The 25,991-nt window shown below is 38.7% G+C and overlaps 2 protein-coding genes across 2 annotated transcripts; one reads left to right on the top strand and one right to left on the bottom strand.

The window, feature by feature from the left end:
* Window positions 1-1,492: 1,492 nt before the first annotated feature.
* On the bottom strand, window positions 1,493-2,455 carry LOC128101442 (olfactory receptor 4F3/4F16/4F29-like). The gene has a single exon (XM_052724544.1). The coding sequence runs from the start codon at window positions 2,453-2,455 to the stop codon at window positions 1,493-1,495; it is 963 nt and encodes a 320-aa protein (XP_052580504.1).
* Window positions 2,456-14,940: 12,485 nt separating this feature from the next.
* Window positions 14,941-15,885, top strand: LOC128101593 (olfactory receptor 4F3/4F16/4F29-like). The gene has a single exon (XM_052724846.1). The coding sequence runs from the start codon at window positions 14,941-14,943 to the stop codon at window positions 15,883-15,885; it is 945 nt and encodes a 314-aa protein (XP_052580806.1).
* The last annotated feature ends 10,106 nt before the right edge of the window (window positions 15,886-25,991 follow it).

The following is a 25,991-nucleotide window of genomic DNA, read 5'->3' as shown; positions in this document are numbered from 1 at the left end:
GTTTCTTTCAAGGAGTGCTATAGATCACTTGGGAGCCCATGAGTGGCAGGTCAGTTTCATATCAGTTGTATAACCCAAACTTGAAAAATAATGTATTCAGGTGACATCTGGATTGAATCACCTGGAAACGCAAGTTGTGTGGTACTCTCCCTAAAGTTTTATTAATTATAAAGATTATACTTAAAATAAATCATATATTATGTGAAAAGCATAATATATTTCTTCCTTACTTTTTCTTTTTGGTTTTTCAAGACAGGGTTTCTCTGTGTAGTTTTGGTGCCTGTCCTGGATCTCACTCTGTAGACCAGGCTGGCTTTGAACTCACAGAGATCCACCTGGCTCTGCCTCTCATGTGCTAGGTAGGATTAAAGGTGTGTGCCATTGCCACCCAGCCATTTTTATACTTCTATTTACTAATAGTTTGTCATGCTTTTTCTAATTCTTATACTTTTCTTTTTATATAGTTATAAACAAGGTTTACATTAATATTATTATTTTGTATTTTATTGATAAATCAGCATTTTCAGTTTTTAGCTCCAAAATACTCAAAACATTAATTGTAACCTATTAGTGACACAGAGTTCTTTGCCAAAAACAATGACTAGAAAGAGGGGGTAAAATAGTTTTCATATACATAAGTGAAATGAAATTTACATCTTCTAGTCTCCAAATATATGTGTTGACTAACATTATTAAAATTTCCTCTCGTTCTCTGTAATGGACCACAGAGTTTGCTTTTCAACTATAACCACATCCAAAACTGTTAGAAATAGTCTAATCCACATTTAGGTGAACAAATTCAAATGATAAAAGCCTTGAACTCTTGAATTTATTTAGGTAAAGATCTTTATTTTGAGTAATTCTACTGCTTGTGACATGGAGAAACCCATAAGGCACAAATCTAGGCAGTTGGTAAAAGTGCTCTGTTTCTGAGAACTAGTGTCAATGCGAAGTTTCCAACATTTGAGATGATAACAAAGTATGTTGATATGTGTGAGAGTTCAGCAGTTACCATTATTTCCATAAGCATCTGACATAAACCGCATTTTAGGCTGAATTTATTGATTTTCAGTACTTTAGAATCCAAGAATTACTTAGCAAAAACTGATCATGTCTGCAAAGAATACTTGAGGAGGCATTTCACAGTTGGTATTTACAATAGTAAATTGAAGGAATCTTTGAAACTGCTTTTCTTAGAAGTAAATTAAAAAATATTTAATTAAAATATTATTACATAATTTCTCTCTTCCCTTTTCTCCCTCATATCACCCTCATGCCTGACAACCCTTCATCTACCAAATTTAAGGCCTCATCTTTATTTACTGTTGTTACATATACATATAAATTATATACATACATACATTTATGTATACATACTATATAACATATTAATACAACCTGCTGAGTCCATTTAGTGTTGCTTGCATGAATGTTTCTAGGGTAGACCACTCAGTAAAGAATAAAAATTATTTACCCTCAAGAAAGTTCTATTTTAATCTGAATCTCTTGGACTCCCAATGAAAGAATTTTTGAAACTTAAAGCCCTAATAAAGAGTCTCCTCATTGCAGCCTTCATCTCCTTATTTCTAAGTGTATAGATGACAGGATTCATAAAAGGAGTGATAATAGCATCAAAAATTGCCAAAAATTTATCTATGGGTAACGTAGGGAAAGGCCACACATAGACAATAATACAAGGACCAAAGAAGAAAACCACCACAGTGATGTGAGCTGAGAGAGTGGAGAGGGCCTTGGAGGAAGCACCTGAGGAGTGTTTACGAACCGTGACCAGGATGAAGATGTAAGACACAACCAGGATGAAGAAGGTGGCCATGGAGATGAAACCACTGTTGGCAGTGACCAGGAACTCCAGTCTGTATGTGTCTGTACATGCAAGTTTGATGAACCGAGGAAAATCACAATAAAAGCTATCCATTTTATTAGCTCCACAGAAGGGTAAATTTACAACAAAAGCCAATTGGGCCACGGAATGGATAAGGCCAATGGTCCAAGCTAGAGCCAAAAGAAAAATGCACATTCTTAGACTCATGATGGTGAGATAGTGGAGGGGCTTACAGATAGCAATGTACCGGTCATAGGCCATGACTATGAGCAGCACCATCTCTGTTCCTCCGACAGTGTGAATGAAGAACATCTGAGTGATGCACCCATTCAGGGAGATGACTTTGTGCTTCCTGAAGAGGTCATAAATCATCTTTGGAGTAGCAATGCTGGACACACCTGTGTCTATGAAGGAGAGGTTTGCCAGCAGGAAGTACATGGGGGAGTGCAGGTGATGGTCTGAGATGATTGTGAGCACAATGAGAAGATTTCCCAGCATGCTTGCTACATAAAATACTGTGAAGAACAGAAAAAGGAGAATCTGAATTCTCCATGAATTGGTGAGGCCCAGCAACAAAAATTCTGATACTACGGAGTGATTTCTTCCATCCATCAACTTGTGCAAGTCTGACATAAGGTGACTATTCTCTGGAGGGCACAAGAGGGAGAAAATATTATTATTAAGCAAAGGGGCGTCCTGGTTGTAAAGCAATGACTCAAATGCAAAACACTAAAGACACCCTGTTTTTTTTATTTTAATTAATTTTTTTAATTTTTATTTTGCAATACAATTCAGCTCTACATATCAGCCACGGATTCCCTTGTTCTCCCCACTCCCACCCCCCTCACCTTCCCCCCAGCCCACCCCCCATTCCCATCTCCTCCAGGGCAAAGCCTCCCCCGCAGACTGAGATTAACCTGGTAGACTCAGTCCAGGCAGGTCCAGTCCCCTCCTCCCAGGCTGAGCCAAGCGACCCTGCATAGGCCCCAGGTTTCAAACAGTCAACTCATGCACTGAGCACAGGACCAGGTCCCACTGCCTGGATGCCTCCCAAACAGATCAAGCCAATCAACTGTCTCACCCATTCAGAGGGCCTGATCCAGTTGACACCCTGTTGTTTTACAGGGAGATTTTATAGAGCTCTCATAGAGACCAGGTACAGGGCTTTTCCTATGCTTGCATATTTAGGGTCACTTCATTATTTAATCCTAAGTTTATTTTGAAGTGTATAGCCAAGAGGCAAAGATTCTTGAGAATCTGAGGAGAGTCAAACAAGCTCTGCAGACACTTGTGCTCACTAGCTTCCATACAGGAAATTAGTGCCACGGAATCTGGGCATGCTAAAAGAAATTTGTGCTTTTAGCCTTTGTGAATTGATTCCTTACTTTGTTCTGGAATTTTGTGTGTTTAAATTACTGACACATCTTGGTTTCCTAGGTTTGCATTAGTGTCATCAATGAAAAAGTTACTTTTTAAAAATATTAAATCTTTGCTTGCCCAAAATAGTGCTTTTTCATGAATTAAATTTCTACTCAAATAATTTAATACATGTACACAATGTAAACTGACCACTCTCATCCCCATCCCTCACCATCTTCTGTCTTCTTACCACCTTATCCACACCCTGTGACAAATCCTCTTTCATGTTCTATCTATTCGTTTTGTTTTGTGACCAGTTAGTCTAATCAGGTCCATCTGTGTAAGCATGAGTCTGGAGGTCTCTGTTGGAGGCTGGTGGGCTCAGTAGTGGGTACACAACAGGAGACAATGATTGTTCCTTTCCTAGAATCTATCAATAGACAATAAAGGGTAGTGCCCCACGAGCCTCTTATTCTTCCATGGAAACTGTATGCAGGGTCAGTCTGGGACCCACTGCTGGTAACTGATTGATTATGAAAAATATAAATAGAAAAGAAGAACAATGGGTGACTCTATTTCCAGCCCTACCATTGACTGATACTGAGGAATGGAAATGTCGGTCTTGTTTGGAAAGAAAGGTAATGGAACTCTTACCTGAGTAGTTTAACAGAATCTGTCCTCAGATGGGAATCACACTCTTAAAGAGCTTAGAGATAATGAGAAGCTTCCATCATATGAGAGCTGCAATTCCCAACTAGAAAAACAGAAATTGCTTTGAATCATGCTTAGAAGTGACAGAAATCAAAGCTATATAGAACACTGAAACTGAAGCTGAAAGTATGTTAGAATTCTATTGCTATTAAAAACTAAAAGGATAAGAAACTAGGAAAGTAATATGGAATAGAAAATATGAAGAAGTTATGCACTGTTCTCCCATAGCACTTTTTTTTTGTGTTAAGCATTCTACCTTTATTTTGTAGCCACCTGGAGCCTTCTGTAAACATCTTCTTCAAAAGCTTGAGAAAATTCATATGTGCTCATTTGATTCTCTGCTCTTTGCTTCTTCTAGAACAAAGCAAACATGTCAAGAACTAAATTGTAGCTTAAACTGAGGGCCAATAATTTATGACCAATAGTTGCAGGCAGATAGTTAGTTGTCTGTCCATAGTTAGGTTGGAATGAAGTCTGCTCTGCTGTGAACTATCTGTCCACACATGTGTTTTACTTACATGGTAATTCTCGAAGTGGGAGAATTCCTCCTGGTTGAGAGGAGGATAACTTCACATTCAGACTGAGAGCTGCACCTTTTACAAAACAAAAGAGTCTTATGTTGTTTTTCCCCATAAAAAGACTTCTAATTAGTGTGGTCCACTGAGTCTGTATTGTCACCCAGGGAATAAAAAGGACAAAAGAAGTGAAGAACAAAAGCACCTTACACAGATGTTCAGAAGTATCTTTTGCCTCAGAATGAGTGATTGAAGTAACTAATTAGAAAGTCAGAACCTCAGAAATCCAAGAGGCACAGATGCTAGACAAAAGAGTTAACTACTTATTCTAGAATTAGCAATGAAGATTCAGCCAGTGATATAAACCAGCACACACTAAGCTATCACTCACTTTGGCAATTTGTGTCTTCCAGTTCCATAAAGTCCCAAGCCCCAGACCTCAAACTGTAGAGACTTTTCCATCAGAATGGGGGCGGGTGGCATGGGGGGGAGGGCTGGGGGATGGGATGAGGGAGGACAGGGGAATTTGTGGTTGACAAGTAGAATGAATAGAAAATCTCTTAATAAAAAAAGAAATATAGTCAAATAATTGGGTGCTAATTCCTAAGTAGAAGAGGCAATGCCATGTCACAAAGTTTTCAAACAACTATCTGTGACTATATTTAACAAGATTTTCTTTCCATTTTATAATTTTCCTTCTCAGTGTTTTCTCTATTTCTACAATTTCCATCATTCTTCAGATATTAGTGCCTCAAGATAATTTCTATGAAGAAGTACAATTGGCAAACTCCAAGATCACTGCCATGTTCTCCTCCAACTCAATGCATGAAGAAAAGGAAGCAGTGGTACCCAATGTGGAATATATAGACAATGCTTAATAAATATTTTTTCTACCAGTGTGTTTGGATCAAATACACTGGCTATCATCACAAAGACAAAAGACAAATTCTAATGAGATGTGGAGCAAAGGAAACTCATATAATATTGATAAATGAAGATTAGCTTAGATGCCAAGTGAATATATGGAGATTCCTTCAAAAATATTAGCATGTCAATTCTCATAGTGATTGTTGCATTATTCAAAGGGTATATTATAATGCACACTACTGAAAAACAGAGAGACCTTAGAAAATATTCAGAAAACATGTATTCCTTGAATCTATGGGAGTTGTATCTAGTTGAGAAGGAACACTTAGTGAATTATATTTAATTTAGCGTAAGCACCAAGGAGACAGAGTGTTCTTTTAGAAAAAAATACATTTAAATACATTTGAAAGTCCACTTTGATTACTCAGTAGCATGAATAGTATAATCTATTATTGAATGGGAGATATTTAACATATTTCAAATAATCTTTTTAAGGTATAACATAATTATTTATTGACCTTTTTGGGGACTTTCACATCATACACCCCAGTCATATTCACTTCCCAGTCCCTCCATATCCACCCTTCAACTCTGCAACATCCCCCTAAAAGAACATTAATTAAAAACAAAACAAAACAAAAAAACCCCACCTCACTCCTCCATCTTTCCTGTCTCATTAATAGCTCTTCTTTAACCCTAATGGCATTGGGAGCTATGGTGTGTCACACAGCATACCCTTTTGTCCAATTAACCCCACCCACAAATGTTTATTGCAGTGAGTCATTGGTCTGGTTCAAGGCCTCTTCCTCTGGTACACCATCATCACTGGATCCTCCCTGAAATTCCTCTTTGATTTTCTGTTGTTGCCCTGAGTCATGGGGAACCTGTGGCTATTGTTCTACAGGACCAGTCCTTTCATGTGCTCCAGCAGGTCATTGATGAGGTAGATGTTAGGGTAGGCCAACTCAATGCCCAGGATGTGGGTCTGGGTGATGGCTGAGCTGGTCAGTCCATGCTGCTGAGACCACCTCAGGTGAAGGGCAGAACCAGTTCTCCTGGGTCCATGCTACTGGGGCCAGCTCTCCCACACCCATGGTATGGGGTGGGTCCTTCTCTCCCAAGTGTTGGCCAGCTCTCCCATGAGGGGTGGGGTCAGCTCAGCATGGCCCTTGGATTTCAACATGCATGGTTCCTATGACCCCCTGTGGTAGCATGGGCCATGGACATCAACACGGACTCCATCTGCAGTAGGACCATGGACCCAGACATGGCTCTCTCTAGTCAGCATCTCTGGCCCAGATGCTACCAGGGCTCTGGTGGCAGCACAGGTCACCCAGATCAGTATGGCTATGAGGGCTGCATAGCACTCAGACACCAACATGATCTCAGGTGGCTGACCAGATCACCACACAACCCTTGGTGGTAATAGGATCCATGGACATGGATCATGGCTGCTGTAGGGCCACAGACCCACATATGACCCTTGGTATCACCTGGGCCCAGAGGATCCCATGGCCCCATGTGGCAGCACATACCACCCAGATCAGCATGGTACCTGGTGGCAACATGGTCACAGGTTGCAGCCTAAACCTTGGGAATCCGTGTGGCCTTTGGTTACAACATGGCCCATGGACATCAACACAGACCCTAACTGTGGTATGACCATATCCTCAGCAGCAGAGTGTAGCACAAATCTTAAAAGGTCTTATTAATAAAACAAACCCAGAGCCAGGTATTGGGGTGAACGCTGAATGATCAGAGAAACAGAACAAGCCACAGCTTCCTCACCTTGCCAGTTCTTCAGCTGATCCTGTTTCCTCAGACTGGAAGCCTCTGAGTCCTCATCCAAATGCATCTCAGCTGAACTTCTGCTAAAAGCCTAAAAGCTTAAGTAGACTCTAGTTCTTGGTCCTCACACCTTATATACCTTTCTGCTTCCTGCCATCACTTTCTGGGATTAAAGGCATGTATCACCATACCTGGCTGTTTCCAGTGTGGCTTTGAACTCAGAGATCTGGATGGATCTCTGCCTCCAGAATGCTAGGATTAAAGGTGTGTGTGCCACCACTTTCTGGCCTCTATGTTTATCTAGTGGCTGTTCTATTCTTTCACCCCAGATAAGTTTATTAGGGTGCACAATATTTTGGAGAACACAATATCACCACAACAGAGCTTTGAACTTTTATTATGTTTAAACTATAATGTAAAATTCAGTTTTTTAATTTATACAATAGATTAATAAACTATCTCTGGAATAAATTGCAGGTGGCTGAGCCATGGCATTAATTATGTTTTCTGAACTGAGAGCCTATCTTGTGCCTACTGTGCTGTCTATTCTCTAAGGAGAAGTAGACCTACAACATAATGTGATACATTATTTTTTCAAAGTCAAACACAATCCTTTCTATGACAGAATGGCTATCTTCAGAGGTTTAAAATTTCTGCTCATGAGCTGAGCTCTCCAAGGCAGCGATTCTCATGTATGCATCGTATTTTATGGATAAATACAAAGCTATGTACTTTGAATGTGAAATCAGGCACTGAACTGTTGTTTTTCATACTGAAGGCCATCGATAAATACATAAGCTGTGTGTGGGGGTACCTTCTTATTATTGCTCTCCAGGGAGGTCCTAGAAGCCCCCCCCCAAACAGTACACCTTGATTGTACAATATAGAGAAATCAGACTGGAATTAGGCTGAGTTAGCTTTCATAGCGGCAGATGGTTCTATGCAGGCTGCTGGGAGAATAAAGGCATCAACAGTCTTAACCAGCGGTGAAGCCAATGAGTTGCAATATTGGTCTGGCATGTAACACGTGTCCCCTTGTGCAATAGTGGCTTGGCTGTGATGGAGCTAACCAACTGCCTTCTGATTGGATTGAGGTCCACCACATAGGAGGGAATTCATAGTGTATGCTGTTCTGCTGTCCACCTTCTGTATGAACACTGTGTTTGATTGTCTTTAGCTATACACAACTGGAACTTTCTTTTCAGTGGCTTTAAGGCATTGGACATTTTGGGTATGGTATAATTTCTAAATTTACTGTAAATTGATTATTGTTTTTAGTTGTTTTATTTCTAAATGTTATTCATTAGAATTAAGCTTTTGTACAGCCAAACCTATGTAGAAATCCATAATTATTTAGTATATTAAAAGGAAGTCATCATGAGTATATTTACCTATTTTAAAAAATTAATTGAACTATTTATAAATATAACAAACTAGCACAATGTTACAAAACCTCCAATTTTGTTTCCTTTTTTATTTCTAGTACTGTATAATGAGATATGAAATCCTTTTGTCACACTGGACAAATCAAATGGTCCTCTAGGGAAAAAGTCCCTGAACTACAAGCATTTTAAAACTGTCTTGGTCATTGCCCACTTGAGGTATGTATAATTAGTTTTATATATTCTTGTGCTGGAATACCACAGGTACTTTGTGTTGGAGAACACAGGGAAATCGGAATCCATGAAGACTGCGTCCATTTTATGCAGGTAAACGATGGTTGGAGGGACCTTCAGCAATAAGAACAGTGCTCTATTTATAGATGTGATTTCACTGTTGGAATTGCTGATTTTGAGTCATATGTTAAATTGATTGATTGAGCCTAAAGCAAAATTGATAGCATTTACGAAAATCATTAGATAGGCACAGGAAAATACTTGTAAAAATTTATTGACATACTAGAGACATTACTGGTTTTTACTTTAAGCTGGAGCCATGTTGTTACCTGGGGAAATGTAAAAGGCATTAGAAAACATAAAATAGCTTTATAATATTTTCTATGTAGCATAGCTTATACTTAATCAGTCCATTCTCTGATAATGCATGAATGACCTTATCCTCTTCTACTTGATAAATCAGCAAGTGTTTATTGATACAAAAAACAAAAGCATGAAGGTTACGTTTTTTTTCTATCCACCAATTGGGCATACACTGATCATCTCCAAAACAGATACAAGTTTATTGGCAGTCTTCCAGTGTGAAGAGTGTCATCATAGATACCTGACCAAAAATATAATTTGACATGAACACCAAATAATCCACTGCTGAAAACATACTTTCCGATGTAATTTCATTTTTAGATAAGACATGGATAATTAAAAAAAATACCTGGAGCTACCTGGAATTGCATTTATTTTTCCAGTTTTCTTCTACCATTTATAGGTAATGTTTGTACTAATTTTATTTCTGAACAATAAGTAGAATAGCTAAGGGTAAAGAATTTTGGTGAGTAGTAATTTTTATGGGTAATATAAAGTGAGGAAGAGAATCAGAATCACATGAAAAGGATTGTAAAAGATATTTTGGGCATATTGGTCCCAGCTTGGTAGATGGAGGCAGGAGGATTGCCTGGGTTTGAGGCCAACCTGGGATACACAAAAGGACATTGTTTCAAAAACAACAGCTAAACATTTAGTTTATTGAGTCCAGTAAATTTGAAGCTACAAAGTCATTGTGTTTTATTTATTTATGTATTTATTTGAAAAGGAGATAATCATTTAAATTTTCCATAATAACAATTAAAATAGAGATGTTCCTACCAATTTGAGAAGTAAAACTATGAAATGTTTCAATTGAGTGTGTGAGTGAGCTTACAATAATTCCAAATTGAGAAAGAAACACACACGGATGATGGTTTACATGAACTGTGTGCAGTAGGGCCTTTGAACTTGACTCTGCACTAGGAACCTCAATACCAGTATTGTCCATCAATAAGGACTGAATGTCTTGGGACATGTTTTCCTCGATTCATTTGTTCTGTATAGACTAATGCAAAACAGTAAGTACTACACTAGGCAAAGATATAGAATGATCTTTCTTGTCATGAATATTTCATTAGTTATGAGCGTAAAGAATGTACTTATGAAACAGCACTTTCAAGTACAACTAATGTCTAAGTGAAGACAATTCCAAATACAATCTCGTTGGAGTTTTCTCTGAGGGTATTTTTTGACTTCCAAGTAAGTGAACATCTTGTCCTTGTATACAGATCTAGAAACTTTTTTAAATGTTTGTATTTCATCTATATCTATATCTATATCTATATACATCTATCTATCTATCTATCTATCTATCTATCTATCTATCTATCTATCTATCATCTATCTATCATCTATCTATCTATCATCTATCTATCTATCTATCTATCTATCTATCTATCTATCTATCATCTATCTATCTATCATCTATCTATCTATCTATCTATCTATCTATCTATCTATCTATCTATCTATCATCATCATCTATCTCTATATTGAAAAGATTCTTCTCTCATACAATGCATCTCAACTACAGTTTCCCCTCTGCTCGTAGTTCTCCCTACCTCCCCTCTTCCCTAGGTCTGCTCTCTCTTCATTTCCTCTTCAGAAAAGAAGAGGTCTCCAAAAGATGAAAGCCCAAAGAAGACAAAACAAGATACAGTAAGACAAGGCCAAAGCCCTCATATCAAGGCTGGACAAGGCAACCAAATAGGAGGAAATGAGTTCAAAGAGCAGGCAAAAGAGTCAGAGACACACCCACTCACTGTTAGGAGTCCCACAAGAACACCAAGCTAACAGCGTAACATGTATGCAGAGGACCTCGCGCAGACCCATGCAGGCCTGGTGCTTACTGTTTCAGTCTCTGGAAGTCCATGTGAGCCCTGCTTAGTTGAATCGGTGGACCATGTTCTTCTGGGGTCCTCCACCCCCTCTGACTCCTACAGTCTTTTTTCCCCTTCATCGATGGAGGTCCCCAATTTCTGAGGGGAGGGACCGGATAGAGACCTCCAATTTAGCCATTCTTTCCACATAATGTCTGGCTGTTTTTTCTCTGCATCCACTCCCATCTGCTGCCAGAGGAAGCCTCTCTGATGATGACTGGACAAGGACTATTCTATGAGTATAGTAGAATATCACTAGGGATCATTTCATTGATTTCTTTTTTTAGTTGTGTTTGGTTCTACCCTAAGTCTCCGACCTATCCTGTTGCCTGTTCTTGGCCACCTAGGCAGTGTACGGCACAGGCTCCCTCTCGTGCCATTGGCTTCAAGTTAAACAGATCTGGAAACTTGTTAAAACTTTCTCTGTCCTAAGAATTTAGCTGTTGACACTGTTGACTTTTAATCCTTCCAAATTTACCATATATGAGATCTTCTGGTGTTTGTACTGCAGTTATAACTTGCTCTTCTCTGAACATAAGTCACCATACTCAGCTAAACTCACTTTAGACAAATTCCTAGTTCTTACTAGATGAAGGGGGTTGCAGAGAAAAGATAGGTAAATTCACAGCTGATAAATTGAGAATGTCTTCCAAGAGTTTTAGAACTTCAAACCCCAAAATACCATAATAATAATTGCTAACCTATATACGAATTCAAAACAAGTAAAGGGAGAATGGATTTATGAAACATATTACTATGTGTAATGAACATATGTCAAAAATACTTATATGTAACATACTGGAAGTTACTGCATTTTTATTGTTATAATTATATGGTTTCTGAAGGGTAGCTCTGAAAATCAATGCTTATCATTTCTCATAAATTATCCATTATTTTGTTAAAGGGGTCTGGTTCCTTTTATTCCTTATAATTACACAAATGCTATTCAATTTTCTTAGTACTTTTTAAGATTTTCTCTTTAATCTCATTTATTTTTACTTTTTCTCCAAATCTTTACTTCTATAATCCTTTATTTTCTAATTCTCTGTCACTTTATAATTCTGGTTAGTCTCTATGCCTATCTTCTTTGACTATATAACAACATATTTTAAGGTGGTTTTTAAGTATTAAAATATCCTTTTCATGTTTCAATAAAAATCATATTGTATTATGACTATGAGTTCTGTGGTACATTGGCTAGAAGAATGTTGTAGTCTTTAGCTTTAAGGGCATTATGGCCTATTTTCTGTGAAGAAAAATTTAATGACTTAGATTTATAATAACCACTAAAGAGACATCTGTGTTTTTTGAAAGAAAATATACTTAATTTCAGCTTAAAGTTTATATTTTAATCACCAAGATAACATGGACATTACATACTTTCAAATAGGAGCCAGTTATATTTTGAAAAATCTCTTGTTAAAAGGAAATAGCTAATATATTTTGAAATATTTTTCAGCAGTGAAGAGTTTTGATGTTCCCTGCTTGCTTAAACCCTAAGTTTTTTTCATTCATTTTCTAATATTATGATTTCAGCTCATTTATGTACAAATGGAAAAGGAAAGTAATACTAACTTTTTGCCAAAAAATTGTCTGTGGAATACTACATGCTGAATGAGTGCTTATTATCTTTAATTGTGTTATTCCTAACCAAATCATAAAATGCATGATTTAAAACTGTGTTCAATAGACAAATAGACTGAAACTCAGGGGCTTATGCCTAATACCTAATTTGGTGGTGTATGAACCACCGTGTTAATTTTGATCTGAATTCAAGGATCATATTCTGTTTATCGTATAATGTTTCTTTACTAGATAGTAAACTATAATAAAATATATTGAATCCTGTCACCAGTGTTGAAACAGAAAGTAGTCTACTACATTGTTTCTTTTAGATGGTTAAGTTTTCAAATCACGTGCTATGCACTCCAGGGTAATGATTCTCACCCAACCCTACCGTTCCATGGACCAATACTTCCAGTTTAAAATGAGACATTTTGGTTTTGTTGTGATAGAAAATTTTGGTTTTGTTGTGATGGAAAAATTTGTAGGCACCTACAGTTTCTGTGTCTGATGTGACATATGCTGGTAACTGACAGTTACAGAGGGACTTACACCTCCCCCTGGACCACTTCTTAATTGCTTCAGAGAACAGAAATAGACATATGTCATGCTCTCTCTATTTAACATGCTTACATGTATTTGGTGAGTAGTATCATGACAGGTGTAGATTATTTGAGGGATAGTAAAAAATAATAAAAAGAGCCATAAGTTTGAAAGAGAGCAAGGAGAGGGTAAATAGGAGGTCTTGAAAAGGGAAGGGAGAAATGATGTATTCATATTATATCCTCAAAAAATTAAAGAAATAACATAAATACAAATATAAAGCAAGGAATCATGGTTTGATAAAACATTTAATAAACCTTGAAGTTAAGTGTTTTCCAGAAGAAGGTAGGAGGAAGAAGGGCTTATTTGTCAGAATAAGATAGTAGTGTTGGACTTCAAAAAGAATGTTGTTTTTATGTGCGTGGACCAGGCTCTATATTATTCTTGAAGCAAAAATCAGTTGTTTCCATGTTGGCCAGTCTTCTCCATTGAAAGGAATATTTCTGTACCCACTCTGAGGGAAAACAGAGGAACATGAAATTCAGAGAGAGAGACTATGGTAGCACTACTCAAGTGCCATCTGCTCTCCAGTGTGGTCATCTTTTCACAATCCCTAGGTGTTCTAGGTGGCTTTCCCTCTTCAGTTTTATTAAGGTATAAAAAACTAATGAACAGAAAATTTCTTAATAATAATAATAAAAATAAACAAAATATAAAAACCTAAAAAAACAGACTAATGAATAAATCTTGTTTCTAATTAGAGAATCCAGTGTGATGTTTTGACGTATCTGTGCATTGTGAAACAATTAAATCAAACTAGTTAGTCACATCACACATTTATTTCCTGTGAGAACATTGACAATCTCCTCTCGGCATTTTCAAACATACAGCACAGCTTTACTGTCCACCAGAGTCACAATGATGCATGGTGGATCTCCAGAAACATTATCATCCTAGCAGAATATCTTCACCCATTGGCCAACATCTTTTTTTTCCACTTTCCAATCATCTTTATTTCTACATGGTACACCCCTGTATTCACTGCTCTTATGAACATTCCTTCTTTGGAGTCTGTGTGTTTGTGAGATTGTCTGTATTGGTCTTTCTCCATCTCTTTAATTTCATGTATAACAATGACCCCTAGGATTATGCAGATTATTTTAAAACAAGATTCCCTTCTTTTAAAAAGCTGAAGAATATTCTGTTGTGCCTGTATGTTAATATGTGTTTGTATACTATCCACTCAAATGCCAATAAGCATTCAGATTTTTTTCTATATTGATTATTGTAAGTAATGCTGCAAGGATAATGGGAAGAAATTATTGTATATGATGGTGGAATTTCCTCAGACTGTAACGGATTGTGCAAAAAGGAGTCTCGTTCAATCATGTGGTAGTTCTAATTTAATCCTTCTCACCTTTGCTCCCTCCATCCCTTCCTCCTTCCCTCTCCCTCTCTATATCCCTCCCTCCCTTTCCCCTTTCTTCTTTCTTTTTTTCCAAAACCATGGTCAATGCCTTAGTAGGTGAGTGCTTTATTCCTGAGCTACATAAAACTATATTTTGAAATTTTGAGATGTATTGTAATTTTCTTTTGTAATGTTGCACTATTTATATGCTTATCAACAATTTAAAGATAGATTTATTTTTCACATCCATTATGAACTTTTTTGACCTTTTGTTAAAGCCTCTTTTAACAAGTATGAAGTGATATTTCACTTTTATTTTAAAGTTCACTCCTTGATATTAAGTGGTTTTCATTTTTTCATATGTTTGTCTTTAGTTTGATTTTAATGTTAGATTACAAACAGACTTCCATAACTTTTCTTAATATACTCTATTAGTACAATTTACAGTTTTTTCCGTTTCCTCCTCCAGGTAGCACTGATGTTCATGCTCATGGAAGGAGCAAATCACTCTGTGGTGTCGGAGTTTGTATTTCTTGGACTCACCAACTCCTGGGACATTCAGCTTCTTGTCTTTGTGTTCTCCTTTATGTTTTATGTGGCAAGCATGATGGGAAACTCCCTCATCATTTTTACTGTGGCTTCAGACCCTCAGTTACACTCTCCAATGTACTTTCTGTTGGCCAACCTCTCCTTCATTGACTTAGGTGTTTCCTGTGTCACTTCTCCTAAGATGATGTATGATCTGTTCAGAAAGCACAAAGTCATCTCCTTTAGAGGCTGTGTCATTCAGATCTTCTCCATCCATGTCATTGGCGGTGTGGAGATGGTTTTACTCATAGCCATGGCCTTTGATAGATATGTAGCCATATGTAAACCCCTCCATTACCTGACCATTATGGGCCCAAGAATGTGTCTTTCCTTTGTAGTGACTGCTTGGTTAGTTGGCCTTACACACTCTCTTGTTCAATTGGCTTTTGTAGTTAATTTACCTTTCTGTGGACCAAATGTGTTGGACAGCTTCTACTGTGACCTTCCCCGGTTCATCAAACTTGCCTGCATAGACACCCATAAACTAGAGTTCATGGTCACAGCCAACAGTGGGTTCATCTCTGTGGGCTCCTTCATCATACTGATCATTTCCTATATTGTCATCATAATCACTGTACAAAAACACTCTTCAAGTGGTTCCTCTAAAGCCCTGTCCACACTTTCAGCTCATATCTCTGTGGTGGTCTTATTCTTTGGTCCTTTGATATTTGTCTATACATGGCCATCTTCCACTATACACCTGGATAAATTTCTGGCCATATTTGACGCAGTTTTCACTCCCTTTCTGAATCCTGTGATCTACACATTCAGGAATCAGGAAATGAAGATGGCAATGAAGAGAGTATTCAGACAGCTACTGAGTTACAGAAAGATCTCCTAAGTGCTTGCATTGTGAACATAGAAGTGCATTTTGACCAATCTCAGTGAAAATCTGCCTTTCTACATTGTTTATATACACCAATATTTAGTCTATTTTTCTTCTGCTTAGGAAGGTGAGACAATCCCTTCTGAAAACAGAAGGAATTACAAATATTTACAAAGTGAAGATTATAATAATCACAAGCCTCAATTCCCAAGGAATATTTTTGATATAAATTCTTAGACATAAAGAAATTGGACGCCTATACTAAGAAATTTAAAACACAGACAATAAGATTTTTTAAAATCACATGTAGGGAATTCTGGAAGTACTTACCAGGGATATTTGTTTTTCTTTTTCACCTATAATTTTTCTTTATTCTTGAGAATTTCATACACATATTTAATGAAATATGATCATATCTATTTCTTGATTTCCATCCTTTAACTTTCCAATAGGTTTCCCTCCCAACTTCGTATCTATTTTTTTTTTATAACCTACTCAGTCTTGTCAGTATTGTTCATATGCATGGGTCTCATGTCATCCACTGAAGCATGGGAAGCCTCCAAGTGGGAACATTCTCAAAGAAGAATAATTCTACTTTGCCTAGGAGCTACCAACCGCAATAGCTTCTCAATAAAGAATGATGCCTGAAAAGCACATCTCCCATCTAGGATTGAAGTTTGGTTGACTTGCTCTTGTGTGCATCATGTGCAAGTAATTATAGTTGCTGTGAGTTCATGAGTGTGATAGTTATGGCATGTCTAGAAGACTGCCTTCCATTGCACTCTTCCCCATCCTTCAGATGGACCTTACATTCTTTCTGCCTCCTCTTCCTCCACCATCTTCTTTGAGCCTTGGCAGTGTAGTGAATATTGAAAAAGATACTCCATTTAGGGACGAGCTCTTTGTCTCTTATTCTCACCACTTCCACAATCACACATCTCAGAATTTACCTTTGCCAACTGCAAAAAGAAGCTTCTCTGACCAAGACTGAGAGAAGCCCAGGTCTATGGACATAAATTTAACTATTTAGGAGTCAATGTTATGACAAAAGCATTGAGTAAAATAAAAATAGTAGGCCGTACTCTAGAACACATGAGTTTCCCAGGCATGACCTTTTGTCTAGGATTTTACTATCAGGCATGTTATATAAGTCCCTTTTGTAGAACAGTTCTCAAATCCACCAGAAAGTCATTAGTCACCCATATAGCAGTCCTGCCACTATGGCACTAGTGCCTGGCAGGTCATTATTGCAATATACAAGGTCCAGCACTAGGTAAGACTATTGTGTTTTTCCTCCATGAGCCTACATAGCACCTTTTGGCATTGTAAAATTTAGCTACCAGGAAAGTTTTAGTTCAAGATTGATTCCTCAATACTCTGCAGCCAAAGTATGTGATGTCCTCAACAGCAGGGTCTTGCCATGTAGCTGTGGAGGGTAACCAAGGGCAACCACAACAGCCTTTTTGTTTTAGAGTTCATTAGTTTTGACAGTCTTTCATTTTCTTAGTAGTTATTATTTTCCTACATGAACACTTGTGTATAATCCCTTAAACTGAGTATGATATGTGTTCTTCCCAGATCTCAACCAATTCCTTGTACCATCTGAAAAACTGCAGAAAGTGCAGCCATGTACATTTAAAAAGACAAATACACATAAATGTAAAGTACAAGAAAGGTCTAGAAGAGTACACACTGCTGCAGGATGCTTTTTCCTATAGAAAGAGGTAGGGGGAATGATTTAAAGTTTATGATCAAAGCATCTTTGCCTTTATGAGGGGTGTTCTAATCTTAAAAATGAGAATAGATTCAGACACTCTATAATTAGAAATTATTTTAAAAATCAGCAATAGTAGCCAATGATCTCTGCTTCTATTCTGTGACTTTGAATATTCAGTTGCATTTGCTCATACTAAAATTAGGACTTTTAACTCTCATATTTCAGACATAGCTTTTGTTCTTACTAAAATGAAACAGGTAATGACCTTATTTAACTTTGCTGTGTTTCATGCCACTTTGAATGTAAGAATGGTGTACCTGTGAATTGTCTGATCAGAAGACTGTATCATAAATATAGTGTATTCTATTTATTTGTAGAGGCATTTGAAAGGTGTTTGTGGACCATAGATATGAATACTTTTAGGTGTGCAGAAATGAATTATGTTTCTCCTATTTTTGCTGCTGTGTAGAGACCCTTATTTTCAATCTGTAAGGCATTGTTAAGAACCCAGTTATTCAAAAAGAAAGGAAGAACCTAATGGATGAAAACTCTGGAGAAGAAAAGATTAAAATGGCCTTTAAATGAAGTTCAAGATACTCAGAATAAAAAAGGACACAGATTCACTAGGTATAAAAACCACGTTTAAGGCAGACCCTCTTTGTTTTGTTCTTTTGTATTTAATTTATTGATTTCAGCCCTGAGTTTGAGTTTGATCCTTCCTTTCTTCTCCTTCCTTCCTTCCTTCCTTCTTTCCTTCCTTCCTTCCTTCCTTCCTTCCTTCCTTCCTTCCTTCCTTTCTTCCTTCTTTATTTCATTCCTCCTAGACAAAGGGTTTAGTCAGCTCACATTTTTGTAGGGTTAAAAGTCTAGGTAGCGATCTTGCTCCGGACGTCCCTTTTGGAATACTGGTGAGTACCCTTCCTTGCCCCAGACCCCATCCCTGGGCACCAGCCACTCCAGGGAAGACCTGCCCAACTTGGCCCCAGGTTCTGGCCACCGGGCAGGTTCCCTGCTAGCCGCACCGGGAAGGATCCCCTTCTCCAAGACCCCGGGCAGACCCTGCAGTCTCCACGCCCTGCCCCCACGCCCATCCGCCTGAGCCCCAAGCCTCTTCCTGAGACTTAGAGGCCGGCCCCCAGCTCCCATCTTGCTCCGGACGTCCCTTTTGGAACAATCGTGAGTACCCTTCCTTGCCCCAGACCCCATCCCTGGGCACCAGCCACTCCAGGGAAGACCTGCCCAACTCGGCCCCAGGTTCTGGCCACCGGGCAGGTTCCCTGCTAGCCCCACCGGGAAGGATCCCCTTCTCCAAGACCCCTGGCAGACCCTGCAGTCTCCACGCCCTGCCACCACGCCCATCCGCCTGAGCCCCAAGCCTCTTCCTGAGACTTAGAGGCCGGCCCCCAGCTCCCATCTTGCTCCAGACTTCCCTTTTGGAACACTGACTTCCCTTTTGGAACACTGGTCTGTCTGAACCAAGTGTGCGGATAAGGCCAAGAACGAACCACAAGGAGATGGGCAGACGTCAAGGCAGAAACATATACAACAAAATGAATAGCAATACAGCATCACCAGGCCCTAGCCCTCCTCCAACACCTAGACCTGAACATCAGAAATTGGAAGAAGCAGAAGAAAACAGCCTTATGAATGACATCATGAAGAAGCTAGAGGCTTGCGTAGAGGAAAAGACAAAAAAATGTGAAGAACGCTGTAAACAACTAGAGGAAAGGGCAAACAAATTAGAAGAAATCAATAAAGTCCTGGAAGAAAACAATAAAATACTGAGAGAAAATCAAGAAAAATCAATGAAACAAATGAAGGAAACAGTCCAAGACCTGAAAAGGGAAATAGAAAAAATGAAGAAGACACAAACAGAGGGAATGCTGGAAATAGAAAATCTGAGAAAACGATTGGGAACTTCAGATGCAAGTATAATCAACAGAATGCAAGAGATGGAAGAGAGGATCTCTAGCGTTGAAGATACAGTAGAAGAAATACATTCATCAGTCAAAGAAAACACTAAAACCAACAAAGTCATGAACCAAAATGTCCAAGAAATTTGGGACACCATGAAAAGACCAAACCTAAGAATAATAGGGGTCGAAGAAGGAGAAGAATACCAACTCAAGGGCACAGAAAATATATTCAACAAGATCATAGAAGAAAACTTTCCCAACTTAAAGAAGGAAATGCCTATGAAGATACAAGAAGCTTATAGAACACCAAACAGACTAGACCCCCAAAAAAAGTCCCCTCGCCACATAATAGTTAAACAACTAAACGTACAGAATAAAGAAAGAATATTAAGAGCAGCAAAGGAAAAAGGCCAAGTGACATATAAAGGCAAACCCATCAGAATAACACCCGATTTCTCAATGGAGACTTTGAAAGCCAGAAGAACCTGGACAGATGTAATGCAGACACTAAGAGACCATGGATGTCAACCTAGACTAATATACCCAGCAAAACTTTCAATCACCATAGATGGAGTAAACAAGACATTCCATGACAAAGCCAGATTTAAACAATACTTATCCACAAACCCAGCCCTACAGAAAGCACTAGAAGGAAAATTCCAACCTAAGGAAGTCAGATACACCCTCGAAAACACAGGCAACGGATAAAGCCACAGCAGTAAACCCCAACGTATAGAAGTACCCACACATCACCACCAAAAAATAACAGGAATGAACAATCACTGGTCATTAATTTCCCTCAATATCAATGGACTTAATTCACCTATAAAAAGACATAGGCTTACAGAATGGATACGAAAGCAGGACCCATCTTTCTGCTGCATACAAGAAACACATCTCAAATTCGAAGATAGACACTACCTAAAAATAAAAGGCTGGGAAAAGACTTTCCAATCAAACGGTCTTAAGAAACAAGCGGGTGTAGCCATCCTGATATCCAGCAAAATAGACTTCAAACTAAAATCAATCAAAAGAGATCAAGAAGGGCATTACATACTCATCACAGGAAAGATCCACCAAGATGAAGTCTCAATTCTGAATATTTATGCCCCAAACACAAGGGCACCCACATATGTAAAAGAAACATTACTAAAGCTTAAATCACATATAAAACCCCACACGTTAATAGTGGGAGACCTCAACACCCCACTTTCACCACTGGACAGATCTCCCAAATTGAAACTTAACAGAGAAATAAAGGACTTAACTGATGTCATGACTCAAATGGACTTAATCGATATATACAGAACATTCCATCCTAACAAAAAAGAATATACCTTCTTCTCAGCACCCCATGGAACCTTCTCTAAAATTGACCACATACTTGGCCACAAAACAAATCTAAACAGATACAAAACAATTGGAATAACCTCCTGTGTTCTATCAGACCACCATGGTCTAAAGTTGGATTTCAACAACAACAAAAACTACAGAAAACCTGCAATCTCATGGAAACTGAATAATACCCAACTGAATCACCAATGGGTTAAGGAAGAAATAAAGAAAGAAATTAAAGACTTCCTAGAGATCAATGAAAATGAAGACACCACATATCCAAATTTATGGGACACTATGAAAGCAGTACTAAGAGGGAAATTCATAGCACTAAATGCCCACATAAATAAGTTGGAGAAATCTCACACTAGAGACTTAACAGCATACCTGAAAGCTCTAGAACAAGAAGAAGCACAGTCTCCCAGGAAAAATAGACGCCAGGAAATTATCAAAGTGAGAGCTGAAATCAATAAAATAGAAACAAAGAGAACAATACAAAAAATTAATGAAACAAAGAGTTGGTTCTTTGAGAAAATCAACAAGATAGACAAGCCCTTATCCAAACTAACCAAAAGACAGAGAGAGAGCATCCAAATCAACAAAATCAGAAATGAAAAGGGGGACATAACAACAGACATTGAGGAAATCCAGAGAATCATCAGGTCATACTTCAAAAACCTCTATTCGACAAAACTGGAAAACCTAAAAGAAATGGATAACTTTCTGGATAGGTACCACATACCTAAGTTAAATCAAGACCAGATAAACTATTTAAATAGTCCAATAACCCCTAACGAAATAGAAACAGTCATTAAAAGTCTCCCAACCAAAAAAAGCCCAGGACCAGATGGTTTCAGCGCAGAATTCTACCAGATCTTCAAAGAAGAGTTAATACCAATACTCTCTAAATTGTTCCACACAATAGAAACAGAAGGAACATTACCAAACTCCTTCTACGAGGCTACAATTACCCTAATTCCTAAACCAAACAAGGATACAACAAAGAAAGAGAACTACAGACCGATCTCCCTCATGAACATTGATGCAAAAATACTCAATAAAATACTGGCAAACAGACTCCAGGAACACATCAAAGCAATTATCCACCATGATCAAGTAGGATTCATTCCAGGGATGCAAGGGTGGTTCAACATACGAAAGTCCGTCAATGTAATACACCATATAAACAAACTCAAAGAAAAAAACCATATGATCATCTCACTGGATGCAGAAAAGGCATTTGACAAAATCCAACACCCCTTCATGATAAAGGTATTGGAGCGATCAGGAATACAGGGAACATACCTAAACATAATAAAGGCAATTTACAGCAAGCCAACAGCCAACATCAAATTAAATGGAGAGAAACTCAAAGCAATTCCACTAAAATCAGGAACGAGGCAAGGCTGTCCACTCTCCCCATACTTATTCAATATAGTACTTGAAGTTCTAGCCAGAGCAATAAGACAACATAAGGAGATTAAGGGGATACAAATTGGAAAGGAAGAAGTCAAGCTTTCCCTATTTGCAGATGACATGATAGTATACTTGAGCGACCCCAAAGATTCCACCAAGGAACTGATACAGCTTATAAACACCTTCAGCAACATAGCAGGATACAAGATCAACTCAAAAAAATCAGTAGCCCTCCTATATACAATGGACAAAGAAGCGGAGAAGGAAATCAGAGATACATCACCCTTTACTATAGCCACAAACGACATAAAATACCTTGGGGTAACACTAACCAAGCAAGTGAAGGACCTATATGACAAGAACTTTAAGTCCCTGAAAAAAGAAATTGAAGAAGATGTCAGAAAATGGAAAGATCTCCCATGCTCATGGATAGGCAGGACTAACATAGTAAAAATGGCAATCTTACCAAAAGCAATCTACAGATTCAATGCAATCCCCATCAAAATACCAACACAATTCTTCACAGACCTGGAAAAAATAATACTCAACTTCATATGGAAAAACAAAAAACCCAGGATAGCCAAAGGAATCCTGTACAATAACACAACTTCTGGAGGCATCACGATCCCTGACTTCAAGCTCTACTATAGAGCTACAGTAATAAAAACAGCTTGGTACTGGCATAAAAACCGACATGTGGACCAATGGAATCGAATTGAAGACCCTGACATTAATCCGCACACCTATGAACATATAATTTTTGACAAAGAAGCCAAAAGCGCACAATGGAAAAAAGAAAGCATCTTCAACAAATGGTGCTGGCAAAACTGGATATCAACATGTAGAAGGCTGCAAATAGATCCATATCTATCACCGTGCACAAAACTTAAGTCCAAGTGGATCAAGGACCTCAACATAAATCCAGCTACTCTGAACCTGCTAGAAGAGAAAGTAGGAAGTAGTCTTGAACGCATTGGCATAGGAGACTACTTCCTAAATAGAACACCAGTAGCACAGACTCTGAGACAAACAATCAATCAATGGGACCTCTTGAAACTGAGAAGCTTTTGTAGAGCAAAGGATACGGTCAACAAGGCAAAGCGACAGCCTACAGAATGGGAAAAGATCTTCACCAACCCCACATCTGACAGAGGACTGATATCCAGAATATATAGGGAACTCAAGAAATTAGACATCAAAATGCCCAACAGTCCAATTAAGAAATGGGCTATAGAACTAAACAGAGAATTCTCAACAGAGGAAACTCAAATGGCCGAAAGACATTTAAGGAACTGCTCAACATCCCTAATCATCAGGGAAATGCAAATCAAAACAACTCTGAGATACCACCTTACGCCTGTCAGAATGGCTAAGATCAAAAACACTGAAGACACCTTATGCTGGAGAGGATGTGGAGCTAGGGGAACTCTCCTCCACTGCTGGTGGGAATGCAAGCTTGTACAACCACTTTGGAAATCAATATGGCGCTTTCTTAGAAAATTGGGAATCAATCTCCCCCAAGATCCAGCTATACCACTCTTGGGCATATACCCAAGAAATGCTCAACCACACCATAAGAGCACTTGTTCAGTTATGTTCATATCAGCATTGTTTGTAATAGCCAGAACATGGAAACAACCCAGATGCCCTTCAACTGAAGAATGGATAAACAAAATGTGGTACATATACACAATGGAATACTACTCAGCAGAGAAAAACAATGGCATCATGAGGTTTGCAGACAAATGGATGGATCTAGAAAAAATCATCCTGAGTGAGGTAACCCAGACTCAGAAAGACAAACATGGTATGTACTCACTCATAGCAGGATACTAGACATGAAACAAGGATGACTTGTCTGCTACTCACATCACCAGGGAGGCTACCTGGAAAACAGGACCCCAAGAAAGACACAGGGATCACCCAATGACAGAGAAATGGAATGAGATCTACATGAACAGCCTGGACATGAATGGGGGTAATGAAAGGCGAGGGTTGAGGGAAAGAGAGCTTGGGGGAGCGGGAGATCCCAGCTGGATCAACAACAGAGAGGGAGAACAAGGAATAGGAGACCATGGTAAATAAAGACCACATGAGAATAGGAAGAAGCAAAGTGCTAGAGAGGCCCACAGAAATCCACAAAGATACCCACACAACAGACTGCTGGCAGAGGTCGAGAGACAGCCTGAACTGACCTACTCTGGTGATGGGATGGCCAAACACCCTAATTGTTGTGCTAGAAACCCCATCCAACTACTGAGGGATCTGGATGCAGAGATCCATGACTAGGCCCCGGGTGGATCTCTGGGAGTCCAATTAGCGAGAATGAGGAGGGTTTATATGAGCGAGAATTGTTGAGACCAAGGTTGGATAAAGCACAGGGACAAATAGCCAAATGAATGGAAACACATGAACTATGAACCAATGGCTGAGGGGTCCCCACTGGATCAGGCCCTCTGAATGGATGAGACAGTTGATTGGCTTGATCTGTTTGGGAGGCACCCAGGCAGTGGGACCAGATCTTGTGCTCATTGCATGAGTTGGCTGTTTGAAACCTGGGGCCTATGCAGGATTGTTTGGCTCGGCCTGGGAGGAGGGGACTAGACCTACCTGGACTGAGTCTACCAGGTTGACCTCAGTCTGTGGGGAAGGCTTTGCCCTGGAGGAGATGGGAATGGGGGGGGGTGTTGAGGGGAAGGTGAGGGGGACGGGAGGGGGGAGAACAAGGGAATCCGTGGCTGATATGCAGAACTGAATTGTATTGCAAAATAAATTAATAAAAAAAAAAAAAAAGGAAAAAAAAAAAAAAAAAAAAGTCTAGGTAGCACGATATGAGTCTCCTTGGCATATCACTACCATATTGATGGAATCATGGAAGGAGTGTGTGCAAGACAGAGAAAGGTCACAAATCAATGGAATGCCAAAGAGAGGAATTCAGAGATCAGGTTCACTTTTTTTTTTATGACCCATTCCTTTGGAAATGGGGTCCAACATAAGTGTCACCACCTCTTTATGTTGCCATACTGGGAACCAAACTTTGTCGAAAGGATTCTTTAGGCCCAGATCTTCCTTTCAACTTTACCCAGAGCACAGATGCATTCACAGACAAATACTAACATCCTTAGTTTAGTCAAACAGACACATAAAATTAACCGCTATGTAGCCCTGGGGTGACCTAAGATGTCCCTTTTCAGTATGTCATCATTTCAATGTAGCATAGCTGCTTTGCTTTTGGATCTAAGGTTTGTTTAACTTTCCGAGTTTTATCCTGAATATTTTCTCCTTAATTGCACCTTAATGAGTCCTTTATTCCTCATGAATTATTGAACTGTGAACCCTCTTACCTAACATTTCAAAGATTATCCAGCATTTTAGAAATTCTGTCACATTCTTTTACACTGTGTATAGAAAGAATCAGATTCTGTTTGCCCTCACTCTTTCTCAGGTTTTGAATTTCATGTTTGAAAGTGATAAATGAAAAATATAGACAATAAAATATGTGACGAAAATGCTACGCTTTCTATATTGAAGATAATTATCAAGAAAGATGTATCATTTGGCAAGATTTTAGGAGTGTTTCTATTAGAGCTGTAAAGAGGAGCATTCGTTCATGAATCATCACCCACCTCCAGTAGACAGCGCTGCCTGGAAGTCCTAGCGTGTTTTTCTGGTTTCCTTACGTTCCTTCTATATTGAACGGCTGTTGTGTTTTCCTCAAGCCTCTGGTCCTTTGCTGT

This window comes from Peromyscus californicus, unplaced genomic scaffold (genome assembly GCF_007827085.1).
Source record: "Peromyscus californicus insignis strain IS unplaced genomic scaffold, ASM782708v3 Scaffold_7__1_contigs__length_154581171, whole genome shotgun sequence".
NCBI classification, from domain to species: Eukaryota; Metazoa; Chordata; class Mammalia; order Rodentia; family Cricetidae; genus Peromyscus; species Peromyscus californicus.
Note: the sequence above shows the minus strand (reverse complement) of the source record. Positions and strands in the feature narration are given on the sequence as shown.